Here is a 21,206-nt window from a genome sequence, read left to right as displayed (position 1 = left end):
CATATTAATTCTTTTGTAAAAGCTGCCCAAATTTGGAAGACTTAAAATAAATAAAAGCTTTCTAGTGCTCAAGTGAATGTGGAAGTTTACAAAGAATGCCTTTTAATTGCTTGAAAATGGTTTTCAGTTAAGAAGAAGAAGAAAATATTTTAAAATACATTTTATATTCCATTCCATTGTCAAAGCTCTGGATATAAATGAGATTTTTTTTTGAGGTGGAACCCAATTAAATCCCTTTGCTGACAGAAGGCTTCCCTCAATGGAATAGAGACAGACATGATTTTCAGCAGTTCCCCTTCTACCCTGCAGCCTCCCCGCAAATATGCTTAGAAGGATTCCCCAACCTCTGAAGCAGATTTAGGAGGATGTAACTGGGGCAGGAGAGAATTTTCCAACCCTGCCTGCCTTCCTATTCTGCTGATGGATATCTTCTTTTAACAGCATCTCCATCAACTGGTACAACCCAGATCTGTTACGTTGTATGTGTTATTGAGCAAGGCAATTTAGGGTGTGACAAAGGACTGAAAGTAGAATAGAGTTTCATTTTCTGATACTGGGCTTAAACCACTGTACCATTTCTCTCTCTCTCTCTTGCAGCAATCCAGTTCTGGGGATTTCAGGACTCTGAGGAAGGGGTTATCCCCATACCACTCCGAGTCACAGCTGTCGTCACTACCACAGTATCAGGATGCCATGCAAAACGTAAGATCCACACAGCTCTCTAGTTGGTGTAATTATGCTGGCAGGAATCATAGGCCTTTGGGAAAAGGGAGCCAAAGCTCAACCAAGAATGCAAATTTCTGGAAGACTGACTGACTACGTATTCTGCAAGCAGTAGACAAAGAACGAGAATTGGTCACCTGTGTGTGGATTTTGTGTGTCTTTTTCTTGTCCTGTGCTCATGGCATGTGTGGGAAATCAGTGCTAGCTCCGAGCAGGTGCCATGTTGCCTGTGAGGATCAGGTGGGCTGGAATGTAGCATCCATCAGGAATGTCCTACAATGTCTTACCCTCTTTCTTTTTTGCCTTTTTAAATATAAAAAAAACATTAATTTTCCAATGATAAAGAAAAAATATGTCAAATTTAAATCTAGTTCTTCACAGAGGGTAGTAAATTTAACATATATCAATATTTCCCTGTACTATAGGGAAAAAATATAGGTGAAATTCATGGGCTAGTTGGAGGTTTTCTTCCTTAATTATATTTAGTTTATTTTCCATAATCTGAGGAAGGGTTTTGATATATATTGCAGAGTATGTCCTTGATTGGTGTATGAAATAAAATCATGCTGTGATCAAATCATACCAAGGACGTTCTATTCTTAAACTAAAATGGCATCCAGTGAAGCTTGAAGATGCTGATCTATTTTCTAAAACTCTTTTTCGCGTGTGAAATAAGTCATGTGTGATAAATCATAGTTTAAGAACTGATGCTTATGCCCTTAGTTGCTTTCTGTTTAGACTGAAACTATTTCTGCATAGCTAGCAAGTCCATATAACTCAAGAGTTGCTTCACTACCTTTCAGAGAATTGTAAATAAGTAAAATATTTTGCTGTTGCATCCTGGACACCTCTTTTTTATTCCTATGGCATTCAGTAGTTATTAGACACAGTGTTATTGATGGCAACATAAAATCGTGTCAAAATGTTCCTCTCCTAAATATTTATCAAGGCCTTTTGGAATGTTGCAGTGTTGGCGCGGAGCTGCTGGTGCATGGTTGCATACCAGACATGAACAGTACAACTTTCTCAAGGACTTAGTATAATAGAGTAGTTTTTTGTGATCTGAGAGGTGATAAAAACCATATCCAGGAGTCTGACTTATCTCCTGCTGCTGGAACATGTTGAAACTTTAAAAGTTTTGAAATGAAAATGCTATCATTATTGAGGAATAAACAGTTATTCTGGCTGAGTGGTAAAGGAAGGGTCAGTACTTCAGGATGCAGAGAGAAATAGTGCAAATTAGGCATCCAAGAACACAGAAACAAGAACAACACTTTTGCTCCAACCTGGGACAGTTTAAAGCCTTCAGTGAGGCCTGTATGCTCACCCTGGAGTGATATGGTCCAGGAATACATGTAAATCTGTCTAACTAGGGATGGATAACCAACCAACACCCCATATGCCCATGTTGGCCCACAAGGCCTCCTCACCTGGGTGGTCCTTTTGCTCTTACACAAGGCCAAAGGATCAGCTCCTTTCTCTGTGCAAGATTGCTTCTCTACCCCTCTGTTCACAGGGGCTGCCCTTTTTCCTGAGCAGAGAGATGAAAATGGAGTGATCTAGCAATGGAGAAAGAATGCAGGTTTCTTCCTCCGATCACCAGCTAGTTTCCATGCCTTTCTGTACAGAGAGAAAACAACTATTCTTTTCTCCATTCATAGCAAGGCATGAATATGATTAGTGTGTGTGTGTGAGTGTGGGTCAGGTATTATGTATTAACGTGTTGTGCCTCTCTGTGTGTGTTTCTGGGAAGATGGGTGGATCTCCAGCCTGCTGTGAGGTGACCTTTAGGAGGTGTCCTGGGAGGCATTCTGGTCCTCAGACCAAAAATGGTGGTCCATCCCTGACCCAGCAAATAAAAGACTAGGTTGACAGTCACTCTGAGCCTCGGACGTAGTTTACAGGTACTAATACTCCGATAAGGAAGAATGTTTCTTACCTGCAATGCAAGTGAACTGAACACAAAGAATCCAGTATCATTTTGGAGTAAGTTGTTCCATCCAACTGGGCCCCCTTTTTTCTGGACCTTTGATCCAGTGGAGGCCTGGGTTAACAGAAGAGAAGACTGTAACTTTTGCTGATCCCTCCTAGGCCTCTCGAAAATCTTCTGCACAGTGTTGTAAGATCTTCCAGAACAGCACAGAAGAGGGCATGGGGGGCTTGGTGGCAAATCAGTGAAAATTACCTCCCTTACTCTTCTGTATATAAAGGCTTCCCCAGATTAGAGATGCTTCTACAAATGGATGGAATGGAATCCTTTCATTCACAGTAAGCTGCAACTGGAAGAACATGTTAACTTAGCTTATATATTATTGCAGATTTGGGGATTGTCATGACCCATAAAATGGCTAAGGTGCACAAAAACATCCAGGTGCAAATGTTTGTACTGTCCAAACCTAAAACTGGGTTGTTCAGGTCTTGAACAACCCAGAGTTAATCCTGCAAAAACCATAGGTAGCCCCTAAAGCATGCAGAATTTATGGGTTCCTGCATCATGAAACCTCCTAGGAATGGGGCCATTTCTGGGTTATTATTGAAAGTGGACATAAGTAAGTGGGCATGCTTGTTCACTCCCACACACTCACAAACAACCCAATTAACAAATAATGTTACTTATTTCATTTGTCCCAGATCACAGGTCTAATTTCCAAATACAGGATTCTATTTCTGCATATATTAACTTTCCATTAAACAATTAGGTTCTTGCCTCCCTTGTCAAGCCATAATTTGCTATCCTAATCTAATCTAATCTAATCTATCCATTATTAAGAAACATCCCGCTTTTAAAACCCAGTTCCCTTGCATAGGTTTTTTGATAGATTTCCATCTTTTCACTTATCACTCAAATATTAGTTTTAGTATGTTATAGCCTGATCATTAATATAGCCTAACAGTACTGGTGAAGGGTCAAAATGTTACTTATTTCATAGTGTTCTTGATAGTAGCCTGTATCATTTCCCCAAACTTCTGTATTATGATATGTGCTCAATAATGATGTCCACGGTTAAAAACAAAGGAAGAGCCAGAGTGGATCAGACTGAAGGCCTGCCCACGTGATCATCCAGATGTATGTGAAAAGCCCATAAGCAATATGTCCTCCTGCCCATGTTCCTCAGCAACTGGTGTGTTCAGGTGCATCCTCTTGAAAAAAAGCCCATCTTAAGAGCCAACTACACATGCTAACATCTGAACAGGGACCAGCATCCTTCCAGAGTTGTGCCACCCACCTTACCCCACCCCAAAGTGCTCTCTACCCCTGTTGCTGTTGCAGCCACAGAATACGGATGGAAGACAGCTTCTAAAGTATAAGCAGGAGCTGACTATTTCCTAATTCTTCAAATATTTCTCCTAGAACTTTACATTCCAGATACTTCTTGCATTCCACATCCTTCTCCCAGTACCCAACATTTCTTTCCGTGCACAAGTTGAACCTTTACAAGAAACTGCTTGGCATATTTCAGATGCTCTCCACTGCCTATATTTAGTTTGGTAACAAGCAGCTGGCCCAGCTGAAAACTCTGATGATTTCATTCACAATAGATGCTGAATTGCTAAAACACCATCTTCATCAACAATAACATAACAACATACTAGGTACTAGAAATTAGGGAGTCATGACTGGTCTCCATTCTTTGGAAGATGCCTTATGGATTGCAAAGCAGATGCACTCAACTTAATAACCGATTTACAGGCACCACACCTAGAAGTATGAGATGCATGATGCAGGCATCTCTCCCTATAAATACCACTGTTAACCTTGTAACACGTTAGTAGATCACTAACTTCATTGGAATGATTCAAGATTGACTTGATACAAGATGTGTGCTTGATGACCAGAAGACGGTATCATTGAAACACAGCAGTTGAAACAGACCTGGGAGGTCGTCTAGTCCAACCAATGCTCAATATGCTATCATCAATGCATGTTGCAGCTCCAGCATCTCTGAGGGGTGACTGACTATCCTCTGTGTAAATTCATCTGTTGAAGGAGACCTCCATCTTCCAAGGTTATTTACTAATGAAGAGTACCTATCATTGTAACATACCTTCTAATATTTAAGCAAATTTACTTCCCGCTAGTTCTACCTATTGGTTTTAACCTTGTCCTCTAGAGCATTAAGAATAGTTATCATGTTTCAGCATCTTCTCTTCACCAGTCTAAATGTACCCATTTCAACTGCTCCTCATAGGAGTTGGCTTCCGGATCTCTTACCATCCTGATCATCCCCGTACTTCACTTCTAGTCTTCATTTCTTGTTAAGAGATTTTCACATGACTTGGTCATGACTTCACAAACATATCCGCTATAGACCTTAGTCTTCCTTTCAGTCAGCAGACAAGGAAATACCCTATTTTTATCCATTTTTAGTATTCCTATTGTCGTGAAGGGAATGTACACCAAATGCCAGGTCCCCTCCTACTTATCGGGCAATTACCCTTTAACCATTTTGATTGAGATCCTTCATCAGTGTAAAGAGACCATTTTGCTTGATCATTCAAATAACACAGTAAAGCCTTTTCTGTATAGTGCCATTTCGGCTGCAAGCAATGGGAGTGTTCCAATGTGGGAATGATGGGGGTTGTAGTCCAATGTCTAGAGGAGTCTGAGCACTGCACACAGAGCACTAACATACCATGGAGAAGTTTTTGCTGAACCGGTCCCCCAACATGCTGTTCTTTAAGCAGGGAGGGATGTCAGCACTGAACCATAGGCGGAGTTCAGCAGGGGGCCAAGTGTTGGAGCAGGGCCAGAGCTGGGCACCAGGGAATGCCCCCCAGAACCAGCGAGCAAAGCCACTGGCCAAACAAGAAGGCATTTCTCATCTGTCCTGCAAGGAGCAAGTGCACAATGGTCAGCCAGGGTGGGAGGAGACTGAGAATACCTCCCTATCAGGAGAAGGCCCAGATTGCATTTCTGGTGGCTCACTACCCAGGGCACCTGTGCAAAGAGGGTCAAAGGGTATTTCAGTGTGAGGGCTTTTAGTTCAGAAGTACTGTGCATCCATCTCATCTTCTTTTCCTTGGCGGATTTTCCATGGTAAGAAAGTCACGGTGGAAGAAGCAGTCTTCCTCTGGGCTCCCATAAAAGTCTATAAGGGAGGCAGGGCAATGCTGTAGTAAAATCCTTGTAGCCCCACTGGCTGCTATGAGTGATCACCATTTAAATTACTTTCTGTTTTTCCTGAAAGGCAAGTTAATTGCTGCCATTTGGGAAAGTGCTTATCATTTGTTGAGTGTGGGAATTGTGCCTGAGGGTGGCTAAAGCATCTTTCCATATTTTAATTTGTTTTATGTATTGTACTGCTGAACTGTTCAATAACCAGTGCTCTCTGGGTAGGGGGGAACACATTAAAAACATAAAATGAAAGTGGAAGCAAGAAATGAAAGCTGCACACATAAGGGAGACATCTGCATGCATCTTGTTGCTAAACAAGAGAATTCTCCTGTAGCTATTAGTGAATCCAGCATTCCTTGTCAGGGTGTGCTGTTTCTTTAATCCACTCAGTAAAGAACCCTGTTTTATTGGAAAGTATGCTGTCCATACTAGAGCTTGTGCTGTCCGTGGACATGGTGACAAAACACGCAAGGATTGTGTGGCACTTTCCCACGCAAGTGTCTTTCAGGTTGCCTTTCAATGACTGGATACATAAGAAGAAAGCAGGTACCTTCATGAAATAATTGAGAGGCACTTGGCCTTACAGCCTTGCAAAAGCGCCTATGTCTCTTGCAGTTGCAGGAAACTGTTATGAGATATATAGCTCTTTGCTGGTGCATATCATAAACTGATTTTAAGTAAGTTTTTTTAAAATCCTAAGAGAAAATAAAATTCATGAAGATGGGAAATAATCAGTCCTTAAAGAGCATTGAGAGTGTTCATACTTTCTTGTAGAACTGGGGAAAAAAATTGAAAGTATTACCATAAATATGAGCCCCTCAAATCATCAGGAAAGTGATGGTGGGTATTCAGGACCTGTAAACAGGATGATCTTGGAGATGCGTACTTAAAACCATTCATTATAGTGTGGAATTCTGCACAGTTTTCATTTCTATTTCTGATTAGGTGAGTTGGATTGAAAACCAATTCTGAAAATAGATTAGAAGTTCAATTTCTGTCTTTGATAGGATTGTACAGTTGGCAGCTTTCCATGCTGCCATTTTGAGAAATAATCAGAACTAAATAATTCTCATTGCTCTAGACTGCTTGATCCAAATGACTTCAGTTTCTGGCCATGCCATTTCCTTGTTCAGTCAATCCATAAAGCAGAAGAGCTATGGAGGAATGCTTCTTTCTAGCAAAAGGCCTACTAATATTCCATAAGTGGCATTCCATAAGTGGGGTGCCACCGCAAAGAAAGCTCTCCTCCGTGTACTCACCCTCCTAATATCTTTCACGGAGGGCTCCCGGAGAAGGGCCTCTGCCGCCGATCTCAAGAGGCGGGAGGGCAAATATGGCCTCATATGTTGTTATCATTTCTATAAGAAAATAAACGAGGATCACAAGAATTACCAAGCAATCCGTAAGCTAAGCTTGGTGTTCCTGGATCTTATTAGGGCTTCCACAGTGGGATCAGTAAAGCTGGACAATTCTTCTAGAAAGAAAATAGGGTCACCACTGTTGCTTTTTTCTTAGTGATGTACAGCTAGAAGTGACATTTGCATTGGGTGTGATGTCTGCTTCATTTATTGTGAACCCCAAGAGTTCCAAGTATATTGGAATAAGTTGATGGTGCTGCCTAGAGCATGCTACAGAATCTTTTATGGTGCTCAGGAGTTCCCTAGCAGACAACTCTGGATGGAATGTGTATCCCATAAACCAGGCGTGGGCAATAATCAGGGTCCTTGTGACCCTCCATTCTTCCCTCCCCCCCTTTTTTTGGCTTCCTGGCAGCAGTAACACAATTGGTGGTTTGCCACTCAATTCCACAAGCCTAGTTTTAAAGCTACATTTGGTACTTTTAGCTCACTGTTGTGATTTGCTGCTGAAATTTCTCAGAAAAGTAGATTGTTTTTCCACTGCCATCATTTTGCAGGCTCCAGAACCCACCTAGTTGCCCATCACTACTTAAGGGAATACACCTTGAAAAACAATTGCTTAAAGTGTTTACTTCAGATTTGCTCCTACAAAGACAAGGCCAGCCATACTATGAAGGGGGTGTCATTAAAATAGGTGGGCGGCTTGTGAGTTCCTTGAAGCTTTGATCTACACCTTCCTATGACTTTCCTGTGTTCGTTAGGGCTGGTAGGAGTTGTATGTCAAAATATCTGGAAGGAAACAAGTTGCTCCCCTCTGCAGTACAAGAAATTAAACTGGTGGCTATTTCATTTGTTATTTTTTACTCAACTGCAAGGAGAGGAAGGTCAACATTTCAGTTTTGCACCTTGGGCATCAAAACAACTTGGGCTGTCCCTGTACAAAATATGGTTTGCTTTTGTGTTTGTGTACAAAGCTTGGTAGAACATACTGTAATTTTGCATACCTGTGTTCAGTTTTTGCTGGCTTTGAAAGGAGCTTCTAATCTTGGTGATTTAGCTCACTGGCTGCAGAGATCATCAGTGCCCAGGAGCAGCAGGTGACTAACGAATAACATTACCTCTTTGCAGAAAAGGGAGGACAAAAGGAATAAAGAGCATAACAGAAGGGGGCTTGATGCTACTGAGATGCTCATCACACCATGAGGCTATTGAACAAAGCCAAAGCTGGAACAAAAAAAGCAGAAACAATAGACGGGGAAGAAAGGGAATCAGGACTGCAGTAGAGACAGGAGCAGCTTTCAGATGAAGGAAGCACTACTTCTAAATTTTTGGCTGGGCATCAAAAGCAAGTGATCACCACCATGATGGGTTCCTCAAGGCAGTTATTATTTATATCCTATGTTTTATTTTTTTTTCAGTCTTGTGAATTGTGCCTAATGAAGGTTGTCAGGTCAAAATTTCCCAACCAAAGGCTTTAATTATATGTGGGAGTAAATAATCTTAATACAGCAGGACTTCCTTCTAAGGAAACATGCATCAGATTGTGCTGTCTGTTGTGAAGTATGTCCATCCAGACATCCATCATGAAGCAGATCACATCCAAAAATATACCCCAGTGCAGTGGGCATTCAGGTTTGCAACTTTGTGAAAAAGGGAGTAGGATTTCACCAAAACTGATCTCCAGCAAGGGGTTTGAATGCTAGTGTAGGACGTAACCTGGCTGGCCTGCATTAAACACAGCAGGCTGGTCAAGTCCCCAGGCACTGTCTGTGAAACCTGAGCTGGCTGCACAGGCAGGGATTGAGAAACCCCTCATGGGTTCCCAAGGCCCGCCTCCCCAGGTAAGAGCAGGAACCAACAGAATTCAAATGAACCAATGAACATTCACAGTGGGAATTTCAAAGCAATGAACAAAGAGGAAGGTCAAGATCTCTTCTTGCTAAGGTCAGAGTGTAGGACGCAGAATAATCAGTTCAAGTTGTGACAACCCAGATTCAGGCTGGACATCAGGAAAAGCTTCCTCACTGTCAGAGCATTACAACAGTGGAACCAGCTGCCTAGAGAGGTGGCGGGCTCTCCCACACTAGAGACATTCAAGGTGAAAGTGAGTGGGATGGTGTAACATGGTGTCCTGCAACAGCAGGGGGTTGGACTCAATGGCCCCTTCCAACTCTATCATTCTATGATTCTATAAACCTCTGTCATCGCTACTTGCTCTGCAACGGTATTTAAGGCTCTGCAGTGTGCGCTCTGGGCCAGTCATCCTTATGCTTGTGATTGGACTATTCTCAAGCATGAAAATCCATGTTTTTCCCTCTTACCCTTGTGCTTGACTGGACTAGCAGACCAGAACTGGTCCCCTTGTGTCCTTCACTGGGAACTTGGGCCTGGGGAAGGTGAAATAATAGCCACCTGTAAATAAATGCTCCTCTGCACTGAAATTACCACAGTATTACAGAGCTGGAAGGTATGTTGGAGGCATCCTGTCCAATGCCCATGCTCAACACCAAATATGCAGTTTGCAAGAGGATAAATGCATCTGCTGAAACGCTTCCAGGGAGAAATCCCACCACTGCCGAAGGCAGATTGTCTTAACTATCAAATAGCTCTTGCCATTTGGAGTTTCTCTTTTTACCCAAATTACAATTTCCATCCAGTGGTTCTGCTCTTGCCCCCTAGAGCAGCAGAGGGTGCTCTCACAAATCAAATGCAGGAATGCCAAGTGCTTCTTTCTAGTGCGTGGTGAGCCCTGGAACCATTCTTGAAAAACTGACATTCACTTCTATGGAATGGGGCTGTGTGAGTGGAAATCTGCCTTACTTTCCAAATTACATCCATAAGGCAACAAAGCCATTAAGTTTGTGTGTGTTCATTTAAAGGGAAGTTTTTCTTTCCTTCCTTATGAATCAAAGAGGGTGCATCAGTCCTTTTTGTAAGGTAAGTTGATTTCCCCGAACTTGCCAAGGCCCTGAAGATAAGTTGTGTCTGACAGGTTGGTGTCTGAGCTGTGCAGAAAGATGGAGGCTTGGCTTGGCTTGGCTTGGCTTGGCTTCTGGACAAATCCAATGGTTGATTTATAGACTTGGGTATTTGCATGGCCGTCTGCTGGGTACAATGAATGGAAGGCAAATTAAATAACTGATGAAACAGATTAGCATCTGGAATAAAGTCTTTCTCAATGGGAGGAGGAGGAGGAGGACAGGAGGACAGGATCTCCTTTTCATTTGAGGTCTTAGCCTTTGAAAGGGATTCTGTGCAATATTGGGAAGCTGCTTTTGATTCAGACAGAATCCATATTGTTTTTCCCTGACCATGCTCCCCTGCCCTGCAAGAATCTGTGTTTTCCAGTTTGTTCCCTGTGGCAGGATTATCTACTCTACTCTACTCTTTTTTATATTTCTAAATTCATCCCAGCGTGATCTGGGACAGTGTAGCTATTTAAGTGTGAATGCAGAGGGGTTTGCTTTATTTAAGATCTCATGCCTGCAGTCCCTCTGAGTAGTGGGTGACCAATAATGAAATACCACTTTGAATCAACTGCTGTGCAGGCAAACCTGCAGACCAGGCAGAATATTGACAAACAGATAAGCTGATGTACTTCTGGGTGCAACTGGATTTAAACTGGACTTAAAACTGGTTAGAAAGTAGTGAAGAATAGTGTTGATCGTATGATAACTATGATGAATCCAGTTAAAAATAGAAAAAATCTTGTGGTAAAACTTTTCCATCATCATTGATGTTCCACATTCCATCATCTTTTGCCAGGTGGAGAAATACCCACACTCTCCATTTGTATCTGTTTCTTTGCATGTTTGCAACATTTGTATTCCATGTGCTTGTTGCACAAAACAGAATTTGAACTCAAAAACTGTGCTCTCCTTTGAGAATCTTCATTCCAAAAAAAAACACAGCATGTGTCTAGACCTCAAGATCACAGGCCAAGATGAAACCTTGTAAGCAGTCAAAGTAGGTCTGGATAAGTGAAGAACAAGATTTCTTTCCTCATGCTTTCTTGTACCAATTGGAGTGGCTTCCACTCCATCTGCTATATTTGGGTTCTTAATCCCTTTTTATCACTCCTCAGTGATGTATATATTCAGAAATAAATTAATACTTTTGAGAATCTTCTGCCCAAAGAACATTATTTCTCCTTTCTCATAGTCAAAAAGCCATAAAGTGCTTTGCATTAGAAATGTGTGCAGTGGTTAAATATAATTGAAAGTATCTTAATGTTAAATATGCATGGCTTGAAGATTTCAGCATTCCTAAGTAAGGAGCTGCTTCCATGACCATGAGGCAGAGCTACTGTGAGGAGGACTGCTACATGGCGCGAAAGAGGCTGCACCATAGTCAGCTCTTCCCCAAGAGCCGCAGGTGCCCTGCAGGTGTGATGGACCATAATTCTCATCATTCCCAGCCTTCCTGTCAGCAAGGTTACCAAGCTGCCTCAGCACATGCCTTTGATACCATCCATGTCTGTGTGGGTGTGATGTGGATGTTTCCTATTGTACTTCTCAGGGTGTCGTGTTGTCTGTACAGCATTTTGCGCTGTACATCCAGGATTCTTCACCCAGGCTATATGAAGGATACATCCCAAAGGATTTTAAGAAATCTTTTTACAATAGTGCAGTATGCTCTTCCTCCAGGGCAGTCAAGGCAGCTTGCATGGGGATTCCCACCCGTCCAGAGGTAAATTAATCTGACAGTTATGACATGCCCAAGTCTCTCACCGTGCTTTATGGTTCAGCAGGAATTTGAGCCCAGATTTCCCTCATTCAAAGTACACTACTCAGACAGGTATACATGCAACTTCCCTTATACACACACGCGCATGCACACAAACACAAGCACACTTAACATTTCCTGCCCTCCATGTATTGAATGAAACCCCTACCATGTGCAAATTCTACCCAGATTTCTATTGTTCCTGCGCAGATGCACACATTACCACAGGATTAAGAACCCTGCACACCCGCACCACGTTGAGTTCATGTACAAGTATGCTCACAAAGGTATGCCGTGAAATGTATGTGCACCAAAAGCATATACAAGTGAAACTTGCACTCCATCTCATCTCCAGCCATGTATTAGAACAGACTTGCCCAACCTTGTGCTTTCCAGAAACATTTGGACTTCAACATCCAGAACTCCCAGTCCATGGCCCTGCTGGATGGGAATTCTGGGAGTTGTGGTCCAAAGGCCTCTGAAGGCCACCAGGTTGGGGGAGGCTGCATTAGAACATATGTTTGTGTTCTTCCATGTTGTGGTGGAAAGCTGTGATATGTGATGATGGCCCTGCACATCTCCCTTAAAGCATCCTGAGTGGTGAGTCTGAAGACTGAAACAAGCAAAGACATCTTGGTGTTTCAAGCAGACAATCCAAAGGTCACTCCTCCATTAATGATTAAAGCATCAATACGTTAAAGTCATTCCCAAGTGTGCTGCCCTGTGGTGGCTGTCTCCAAATCTGTTCCACTCTGCCTCATACTGTAGCTAGACCTGTTTGGGGTTGAGACACCTATTGGTGGTCCATCAAGCCCTGCTGAAGACCTTCTTGAAGGCTTCTCATGGCAGCAGCCACACAAAGAGATGAGCTGTGGGAGATCAGAAGGAGGCCGGAGCCCTGGCCCTGCAGAAATTCTCTCTCATGAAGTCTCCTCCTGCCGCTGTCACCGAGACTAGACACTAGACAAGGCAGGGCCACTCCGCCAGCTTGGCTCAAAATATAAATTCATGCCCCCTCTTCTTCCTCTCCATTCCTTTTTGTTGCATACTATGCCTTTTTAGATTGTGAGCCTCCTGGCAGAGGACCATCTTCTTTAACAGATTATAGGTAAGCCCCTCTTGGAAGACTTTCTAGCTGAGAAGCAGTATAAAATGACATCAGATAAATAAGTTGACCCACACTCTACCTGTGTGTGTGTGCGTGGGTGCATGCATCTTTCTTGTCTTCCCACCATACCTCTCTTACAAAGGGAATAAAGGTTGACTTTTCCCCAGTCAGGATCTATAAAACCTTTGCCTTTCTCACCTTGCTTTGCATATGTCTTGCGTGCCTTTCTGCTGAAGGGAGACAGCTGGCTGGGAGGGGAAAATTACTGCCTGGGGTAGCCGTACGGGCCCCTTCCATAATCACCCTCCTACCCAACCACCCATATAAAGATTCCCAGAGAAAATGAGGTCTTCTAATCAGGGCTGGATTTTATTTCAGGAACAGTAATTCTCTGGACTTAGGGCAGCCATATTGTGACCCACATCTCTTCTGCAGGACTATCCTCTTGATTTCCAAACAATCGAAAAATAGCCATAGTTGAACAGGAAGGTTTTTCACCTCCGTTCATTTTCACACCTTCTATGTTTAAGGGGAATTCTGAGCAAGGAGGATGCTTGCTTTGGCTGTGGCTTTCCTGTATCTTTTGTCATTCACAGTTCAATGCTTTCTCCAGATGGGCAATGTTTTCCTCCCCAAAGACAGGAAAGCTCTCTCTCTCCTCTTTCTCCCCGCCTCTCTCTCCCCACCTAAAACTAGGAATGGAGGGGAAGGGATTTTTTTTAGCATGTTCTCACCAAAATGCTTCTCACCAAGGGGTGATGACAGCATGTTAAAACTGAATGGTGTGATTTCTCTTCACATTTCTGAATGAATCATCCTGCAATTTAAGCTAAAGAGATGTTTGGTTTGGAATTGTTTTTTCCTCTCTATCCTTCCCCACCCCCTTTGACTGAAGTGATGTGTGAGTCAGGCCTGAATGCCTGAATGCAAAAAGTGGGAATTACTGCTATAAATGCAGAATCTAGTTCCAGGCATTTTTTGTAGTGAGTTTATCTTTGAAGGATTAGAACATATTATATATTCATTTGAGCATAGAGTTCCACCTTAAAGCCGCTCAGGGCTGTCTTTGAGGGCACCTGGGGAAGAACACCCTCTGTGGAACCTCTTCCCTCCAAGAGTGGACCTTCTTAACTCCACTGTCACCTCCTTGCTCCTCCCTGCTGTCATTTGCTTGCTTGCCAGGCGGAGATCCAGTGAGCCAATAGGCAGGTCTTCTCTTTCTCATCTCCACTATTTTCTGGGCCAGAGCACAAGGCAGGGAAAATAAGCAGGTTACCGTGGGAAAAGAGGAGCGCAGCTCCAGGGGCACTTGGTTGGGTATGGGCCTATGAAGATATTTCTCTTTTAGCATAGGGAGTTCCTCCTCTTGTTTTCCTGTCTGTGGAGACAACCCAGTTGGCCTCCACAGGGCCCAGCCATGCCCATCCTTGGCACCAGCTCTGAAGCATCTCACAATGATATTACTCTGAAATCACAGAATCCAAACAATGGAACAGCACATGAAAAGGGAACTGCAAGCCCCTCAAAGTCACAGCAGAACTGCCATGGATGCCTAACCAGATGTTTCCAAGCTCCTGCAGAATAAAATGATCTTGTCTGGGGGAACACTTTTGGTGGAAATACTGGGGCATCATTTGCCATAGCCAGAAATCTTTTCCCTCAGCTCTTATCACCTTCTGATCCTCTGCTCTGTGGCCCAGGAATTCAGATTCTGCTAAATGGAAGTTGCATTTGAGAAAACAATATTCTCTCAATGAAGCTGGATTCATACTGAATAAAGGAGCAATCCTGTGCATGTTTAGACAGAAAGGGGCCGACAGCTCCCAATCTGCCACACCCAGCCCTGCATTAGTGGCATCAATGCATCTCTTTTGCATAAAGCTGCATTATCCCAGGCCTAATAGTAGTCAGAAATATTATTATGGGAGCCTAACCAAGGGGTTGGCAGCGGAACCCAAACAGCAGCAGCACAGAGCTAAGCACAAGGGACCAAACATGCAGACATTAAAGTTGTTTAATCACTATTTGAATATTTGAATGATTTCCCCCCCAAATGATATCATACCAGAACCTTGTGCACCTTTTGACCAGAACACTGAAAACCTGCCCCAGTTTCTTCCTGAACTTATTTATCCTGAATTATTATAATACTGCATTTCTATTCCACCTTTTCTTCTCTTGCAAGGACACCAAGGCGGCCTGCATATTCCTCCACTCCAGTTTCTCCTTCCCACAACAAACCTGTGAGGTGGGATAGGCTCAGATTGAATGGCCAAAAGTTACCCAGTGAGCTCCATGGCTGAGTGGGGACTAGAACTGGGATCTCCCAGGTCCCCAGGCTATCACACTAACCACTACGCTCCGCTGGCTCTCACACTGCATATTTTTCCAGAACTAAAATGGACCAGACATTTGTTTTTGAAAAGCATTAATGCTCCTGAAAAGGGTGTAGAATGTTTCTGGGGACTTTAGTCCACCACTGCCCCCTGGATTCCTGTCCTGCATTGTCTTATCATTTAGAAGAAAGAAGGATGTATTGCTGGCTAATCCAGGAAAGCTTTGGGGTGCTGGGTATTTTGGGAGCCAAAATACAGGCATTTCACGTACCAGGTGAATGAACCATTGCCCTCTAGTTTACATACAAACATATTTCCTTGTGACATTTAGCTGGTCCACACACCCATGTTCCCACCACATCAGGTAGTCCCTAAACATTCCTCGTACCATTATCTAAAGCAAGGATAGTGGACACAATTCAGGATTTCAGGACCTAATTTGTTCTTTGTTTAGACTCCTGAGATCCTGAAGCACAACAGACAAATCCATGGAACTTTCTGAGCCCAGGAATTACTTTAGGGTATCCAAACTGAATGGACCTCAGAGACCTTGTAAACAAAATACTCCAGGTTGTCTTTGTTTGAAGTTGAGGGAATCGTTTTCTTGCTGCTGCTGTCATAAAATTGGGCATTACAAGTCCCTGCCAATTTAAAGTGAATCACACAGCAATCTACCAGTAGATTCAGATCTAACTTCTGCCCCACCCTTGGGCTAAACTGACTTTTATATGGCACTGATGGATGCAGCTAAGTGTTGCATATACTCATGTTTGTTTCCATAGAAACTAATGCACTTCAGGGAAGGGGAAAGGAGATAGCAAAGAAGGACAAGGGGGAAAGATCAAAATTAAGTGGCAGTTTGAGCTGAATGCTTGGATATTTTGAAGCTTTTGATTCACATTGAGTGGTTTTTAATATTCTGACTTTTGAAAGCGTATGATAAGGAGGTAGATGTAGATTGTTATTAAAAACTTTCAGTGCAGGATAAGTAGCTAAAGGCTTTAAATATTTGGGTGGTTCTTGGTGCTTTGTCCCAGATTTCTCCTGTGTGACCTTGAAGATGGTTGGCCATGTGCCAGGTGAAGTCAGACAGTCATTTACCCAGTGGTAACTCACGGTGGTGTGAATGTAACCTGTGGTGAGCCAGTTGTCTGCATTTTTCCTTCCAGCATGAGGGGAATTTTCCTACCCTCACACTTCCAACAGCCTTCCAGTCAAATGTAAAAGTGTCATCAACTCTGACTACTTAGATGTCACACCATATCACCTCTGGTAGTGGTGCTGGTAACAACGTGGCTTCCCATTATGGTTTCACCATGTCAGGATCCTTAATGAACCTGCATATTTATTTAATATATTTCACTTTGTATTAATGGTCTCACTAGCCGTATAATGACTCTCTTACACCTTTGACCTTTTGTATCCCTGTTATCAAATATGCTTTTAGATTAGGGTTCTCTTTAACCCAAGAGCCACTTTGTTTTGTCACCTGGTTTTTGGATTGTTGGAAACTGCCCAGAGAACTTTAGTGATGGGCAGTATAGATATTAAATATAACAACAAAAGCAACAATAATGACATTCCAGTGATGGATGGGACCAAAGGCAAAAGAGGTGGAACCAAAATACCTGCACAGGTTCTATTCTTGTTCTTCTTATTCTTTCTTACATTTATATCCTGCTTTTTTCCTCTTGCAAGCAGCCAAGGTAGCTCAAATAATCCACCTCCTTTTCATTTTATCTTCATGACAACTCTGTGAGGAAGGTTAGGTTGAAAATCAGTGACTGGCCTAAAGTTACCTAGGAAATCTCTGCAGGGACTAGAAATCAGATCTCCTTAGTTCCAGACCAACACTAAGCAATACTTCACACTGGCTTTAAGCCCTGCCTGCCAAAAACTAAGCCTTGGGGTATTTCTGCCACTGAGCATTGCTCCTTTTGTCTTTCACAGTGAAAAATGCATCCACAGTCCATGAGTTTTAAGGAGCTGTGTGGCTTTCCAGAGGATGACACAGGAGACAATGGATCATAGAAAAACATAGGCAGGGAAAAATTCTACACAAACCACAACTAGAAGAACTTACATACAATCCATATATTGTTGTTATGTGCCATCAAGTCATCTCCAACTTACAGCCACCCCATGAACAACAGCCCTGCAAAATGTCCTACCCATGACAGCCCTACCCAGCTCTTGTACATTCGAGGCTGTGTCTTCCTTTATGGAGTCAATCCATCCCATACTTAGTCCTCCTTTTCTTCTTCTTCTGCACAATTGATATACACATAACTCAATTCATATATATGTATCTCAATTCAATACATGACTCAAAGCACCATTCATATATACATATTCAAGTATGATGTTAGTCTCAGAATTTTTCCTCAGGGTAATGGGGTTGTAGTCCAGCCTAGATACCCTTCTCCAGCTCCCATAAAAACTTACCCTTCTGAACCCCCTGTTTGAACTCTGTTAAGCAGTTCATTTTCCCAGCCAAGTCAGATGCATTTTGTACCACACCACAAATCAGCTCCAGGAATGTCACCAACCTTCCTGATTAATACTATTTCTGCAGCACTCTAATATTCATATACTGGGTATGATTCAGATCAGCACAAGCACTAACCTACATTACGATGCTTTAGCAAAAAGACCTCTGGCTCAACACCAATAGTGAAAGCTGTGATGGATTTTTGGGGAATTCCATCACAGCAGCTAAACATTTTGGCATTGCAGCGGAGGTCTGTTATGCTAGAGCCACTTAATTTTATTTATTTATTTATTTATTTATTCATTCATTCATTCATTCATTCATTAGATTTATATCTTGCCTTACAAAAGAACTCAAAATGGCCTTCATCATTCCCTGCCTCCTGCTCTCAATCTTATCCCCACAACAACAACAACTTTGTGATGTAGGTTGGCCTGAGAGTCTGGGACTTGCTCAAAGTCACCCAGTTGGTTCCATGGCTGAGAACCCAGGTTGCTTGAGTCCCAGTCCCTCACTATGGTAATTTACATTAGTGCCTGTGTTCACTATCATACAGCCTCTTGTTGCCTTCTTTTTCAATACTGAAATTACTTCTGAATTTGGTTTTACACCCATTAAGTGTCACCTCTACAACTCTGCTTGCTTCTGGCATGATTTAAACATTGCAAGAGGGCCACCAAAATAGCAGCAGTAGCACTTGGCAGGTTGTGCACACCTGACCTCATGAGACAACAAGTACATCTCCTAAAGCAAACCCTTCCCTTAAAGCTTTTGCTCTTGCTTGGAACCTAATTAATATATTTGAAGGACAATTAATACAAGAAGTGGCTGTACATGCTCAGCAAGTCTGGGTCAGGAAGGCAAACTGATACTGTGCAATCATATTCAAGACTCAGAGCAGAAATTAAGGAAATGTTGTTCATTAGAGTTTTCCTTTTCTTCAGCCTAAAGTTTAAAAGAAAAAACTCCCTTTTTAAATGGTTTTCTTGCTTAATAGTTAGTTAATCTTTTTTTAAAATCTTGTAGCTACTTTTAAACAATTGTGTAAGAGAGAAGCAATGACCTATAATTGCCATGGAGGAAGAGAAATGTTTCAGTAATTTCAGAGCCTTTATCCATCTCTCTTGGCCAAACATAACGCTAACAATCTGTTAACCAGCACTCACAAGGGCTACCGATAAGCAGAATTAACTTTATGACTTACAAATCAGCTTCTAAACATTAGTTGAAAAGATTACCTTGATTAATATTGATCATGGTTAGTGTTGAAACAGATAGAATATTATCCCATATTTCAGCACTAGGCATAGGAGTGCTTGCAAGAAGTATATATATTCTGTGTTTGGCCATACTGTATTACTCCAAGGTATCACAAAGTGCCTTTATTTATTGATTTGATTTTTATCCTGCCCCATTAGCCATAAGGCTCCCTTATACCTTTGTAAGTAGAGCTCATATAAATTAGGCCTAATTTGTGAAATAAACAAACTTAATTTCAGGCATGACACCTTTGGTCTAATTCCTAAGTATGGCCTGAATCTGAAAGCAAGTACCTCTTCCTATTTCAGTTTGGTTAATTTGTTTAAAGTGCACCTAAAATAGGCATGTCCTCTTCTTGTTGTGTAATGCTTCTCTAAGTCTCACAGTTCTGAAAATGCTTTAGGCCAGGGATTATTAAGTTTTGTATTGCAACCTGCTCTTTTGGTTCAGTGTTCTTGATTCACCGTATTTTCTTTCCATCTTGAGGCTGCATGACAGGTTCTAAATTATGGCTCAGATCCTTCTGCACTCTGATGCTCCTTTTACAACATTGCTTGACAGTGGCATGGATAATTTTTTAGTCAAGTCTCTGTTGCCCATTCACATTGTACAAGAAATTTTTTTCAGGTGCTCATCAACCTGGGCATGCTTATTTCCTCCTTGTATTTTCTGGAACAGAACAGAAGAGTCTCGGTTTAACAACCACAGCTCCTCCTCATATTTGACCTCAAGGAACTTTAGTTTGTTTAAATCATGGTTTTAGAATAACCTAGGGTTCAAAACTATGGTTTGATCCTGGCTTAGCTCTGATAAACATAGTTTAAACAAATCATAGTTTCCTGATTTCAAATGTACTAGGTTTATTTGAAAGTAGATCTTGTAATGCCTGGAAAAGAGGAAGAAGGTGCCAAAAACTTGCTGCAACTTGTTTATGTAGTGGGAAACCATAGTTTCCCATTGCACCTGAAATGAGCCATTCTCTGATCTACATGTTGCTGAGTAGGAAAGTAAATTTGAATAAGAAGCATGAGGGATAAATTCAGGGCACAGTGAATTCACAGTGACAACTCTGCAATTTTGAAATTCTAAGATAAGGGTTATTATTGTTTTGATATTAAAAAAAGACTACAGAGCTCTGTGCACTGTATAACTAGCACCTTAATTATCTGCAATGATACATACTACTCTGTCATCAGGATTTACCTTCAGAGCCCAACAGGATAATCTTGCTTTGTTTTGCCAAAGAATGTGAAGGCAAAATATTGAGTTTTTCAATGAATCCATTGTTGGTTTTGCTGAATGGTACAATGCAAACATACAAGTCACAGAGGCAGAAAGGGGTGTCTTACTGAATAAGGGCATTGTAGCTTGCCATGTTTAGGAGATACCTTGCAAAGGATTGCCAATCTCCCAAGTGCACATTGGGCTGGTTGGCTACTCAGGTTCCTTGGTACAAAAGCAGTATTTTTGTCTTTTCAGTTGCTTGTCAAATGGCAAGGGGCGAAATTGAACATTTTGGAAATGAGCTCTGCTGAGCTGCTGAACTTTGGGGTTCATAAATTTACCTGAAGGTTGCTTGATCGTCTTTCAAGACTCTTGCCATGTTGCTGATCTGCTCCTCGCTTCCCCATCTCGTGTCAGTGAGATGTAGTTTCCTAGTAAAGTTACAGCACTCTAAGCAGCTCTCTGCGTTAAAATGTTTCTAGGGTTGAAAAACTCTCTTAGTATGCCTAGAGAAATGTTTCCTTTCACCATAGGCTAAGCTACATAAAAACGTGTATTGGTCATCTGGTCCTTTTTAAATGGGAAAAGCCATTTCAGGGGACTTTGAGGATCAGAAAATATCAGGGAAGCTTTTGGAGGGCAAAAGCAATTGAGGGTTGAGAAAAGTGGACAGGAAAGGATTACACATTCTCCTTCTTGCTCCCCTTTGCTCCCAATTAACCCCTTCAGAAGTGGAATTTCCTGTTGAAAAGGCTGAGCATCTACTGGGAAATGTGTGTGCATTTGGCGCTTACTTAGTTCCTGCATATCTAGTGTTTGAATTAGGAAATGACATGGAAGAATTGGGCATGGGGGTTGGGGATGT

General features: G+C 42.1%; 1 protein-coding gene across 2 annotated transcripts in view; it reads left to right on the top strand.

The window, feature by feature from the left end:
* CCDC85C (coiled-coil domain containing 85C) overlaps positions 1 to 21,206 on the top strand; it is a 188,952-nt gene that overhangs the window by 149,570 nt on the left and 18,176 nt on the right. For both annotated transcript variants that reach the window (XM_044436425.1, XM_044436424.1), the window contains one exon: positions 598 to 702. In XM_044436425.1, the coding sequence (XP_044292360.1) occupies positions 598 to 702 (105 nt within the window). The remainder of the gene's footprint in view (positions 1 to 597; positions 703 to 21,206) is intronic.

Source organism: Varanus komodoensis, unplaced genomic scaffold (genome assembly GCF_004798865.1).
Source record: "Varanus komodoensis strain SLA01 unplaced genomic scaffold, ASM479886v1 scaffold3, whole genome shotgun sequence".
NCBI classification, from domain to species: domain Eukaryota; kingdom Metazoa; phylum Chordata; class Lepidosauria; order Squamata; family Varanidae; genus Varanus; species Varanus komodoensis.
Note: the sequence above shows the minus strand (reverse complement) of the source record. Positions and strands in the feature narration are given on the sequence as shown.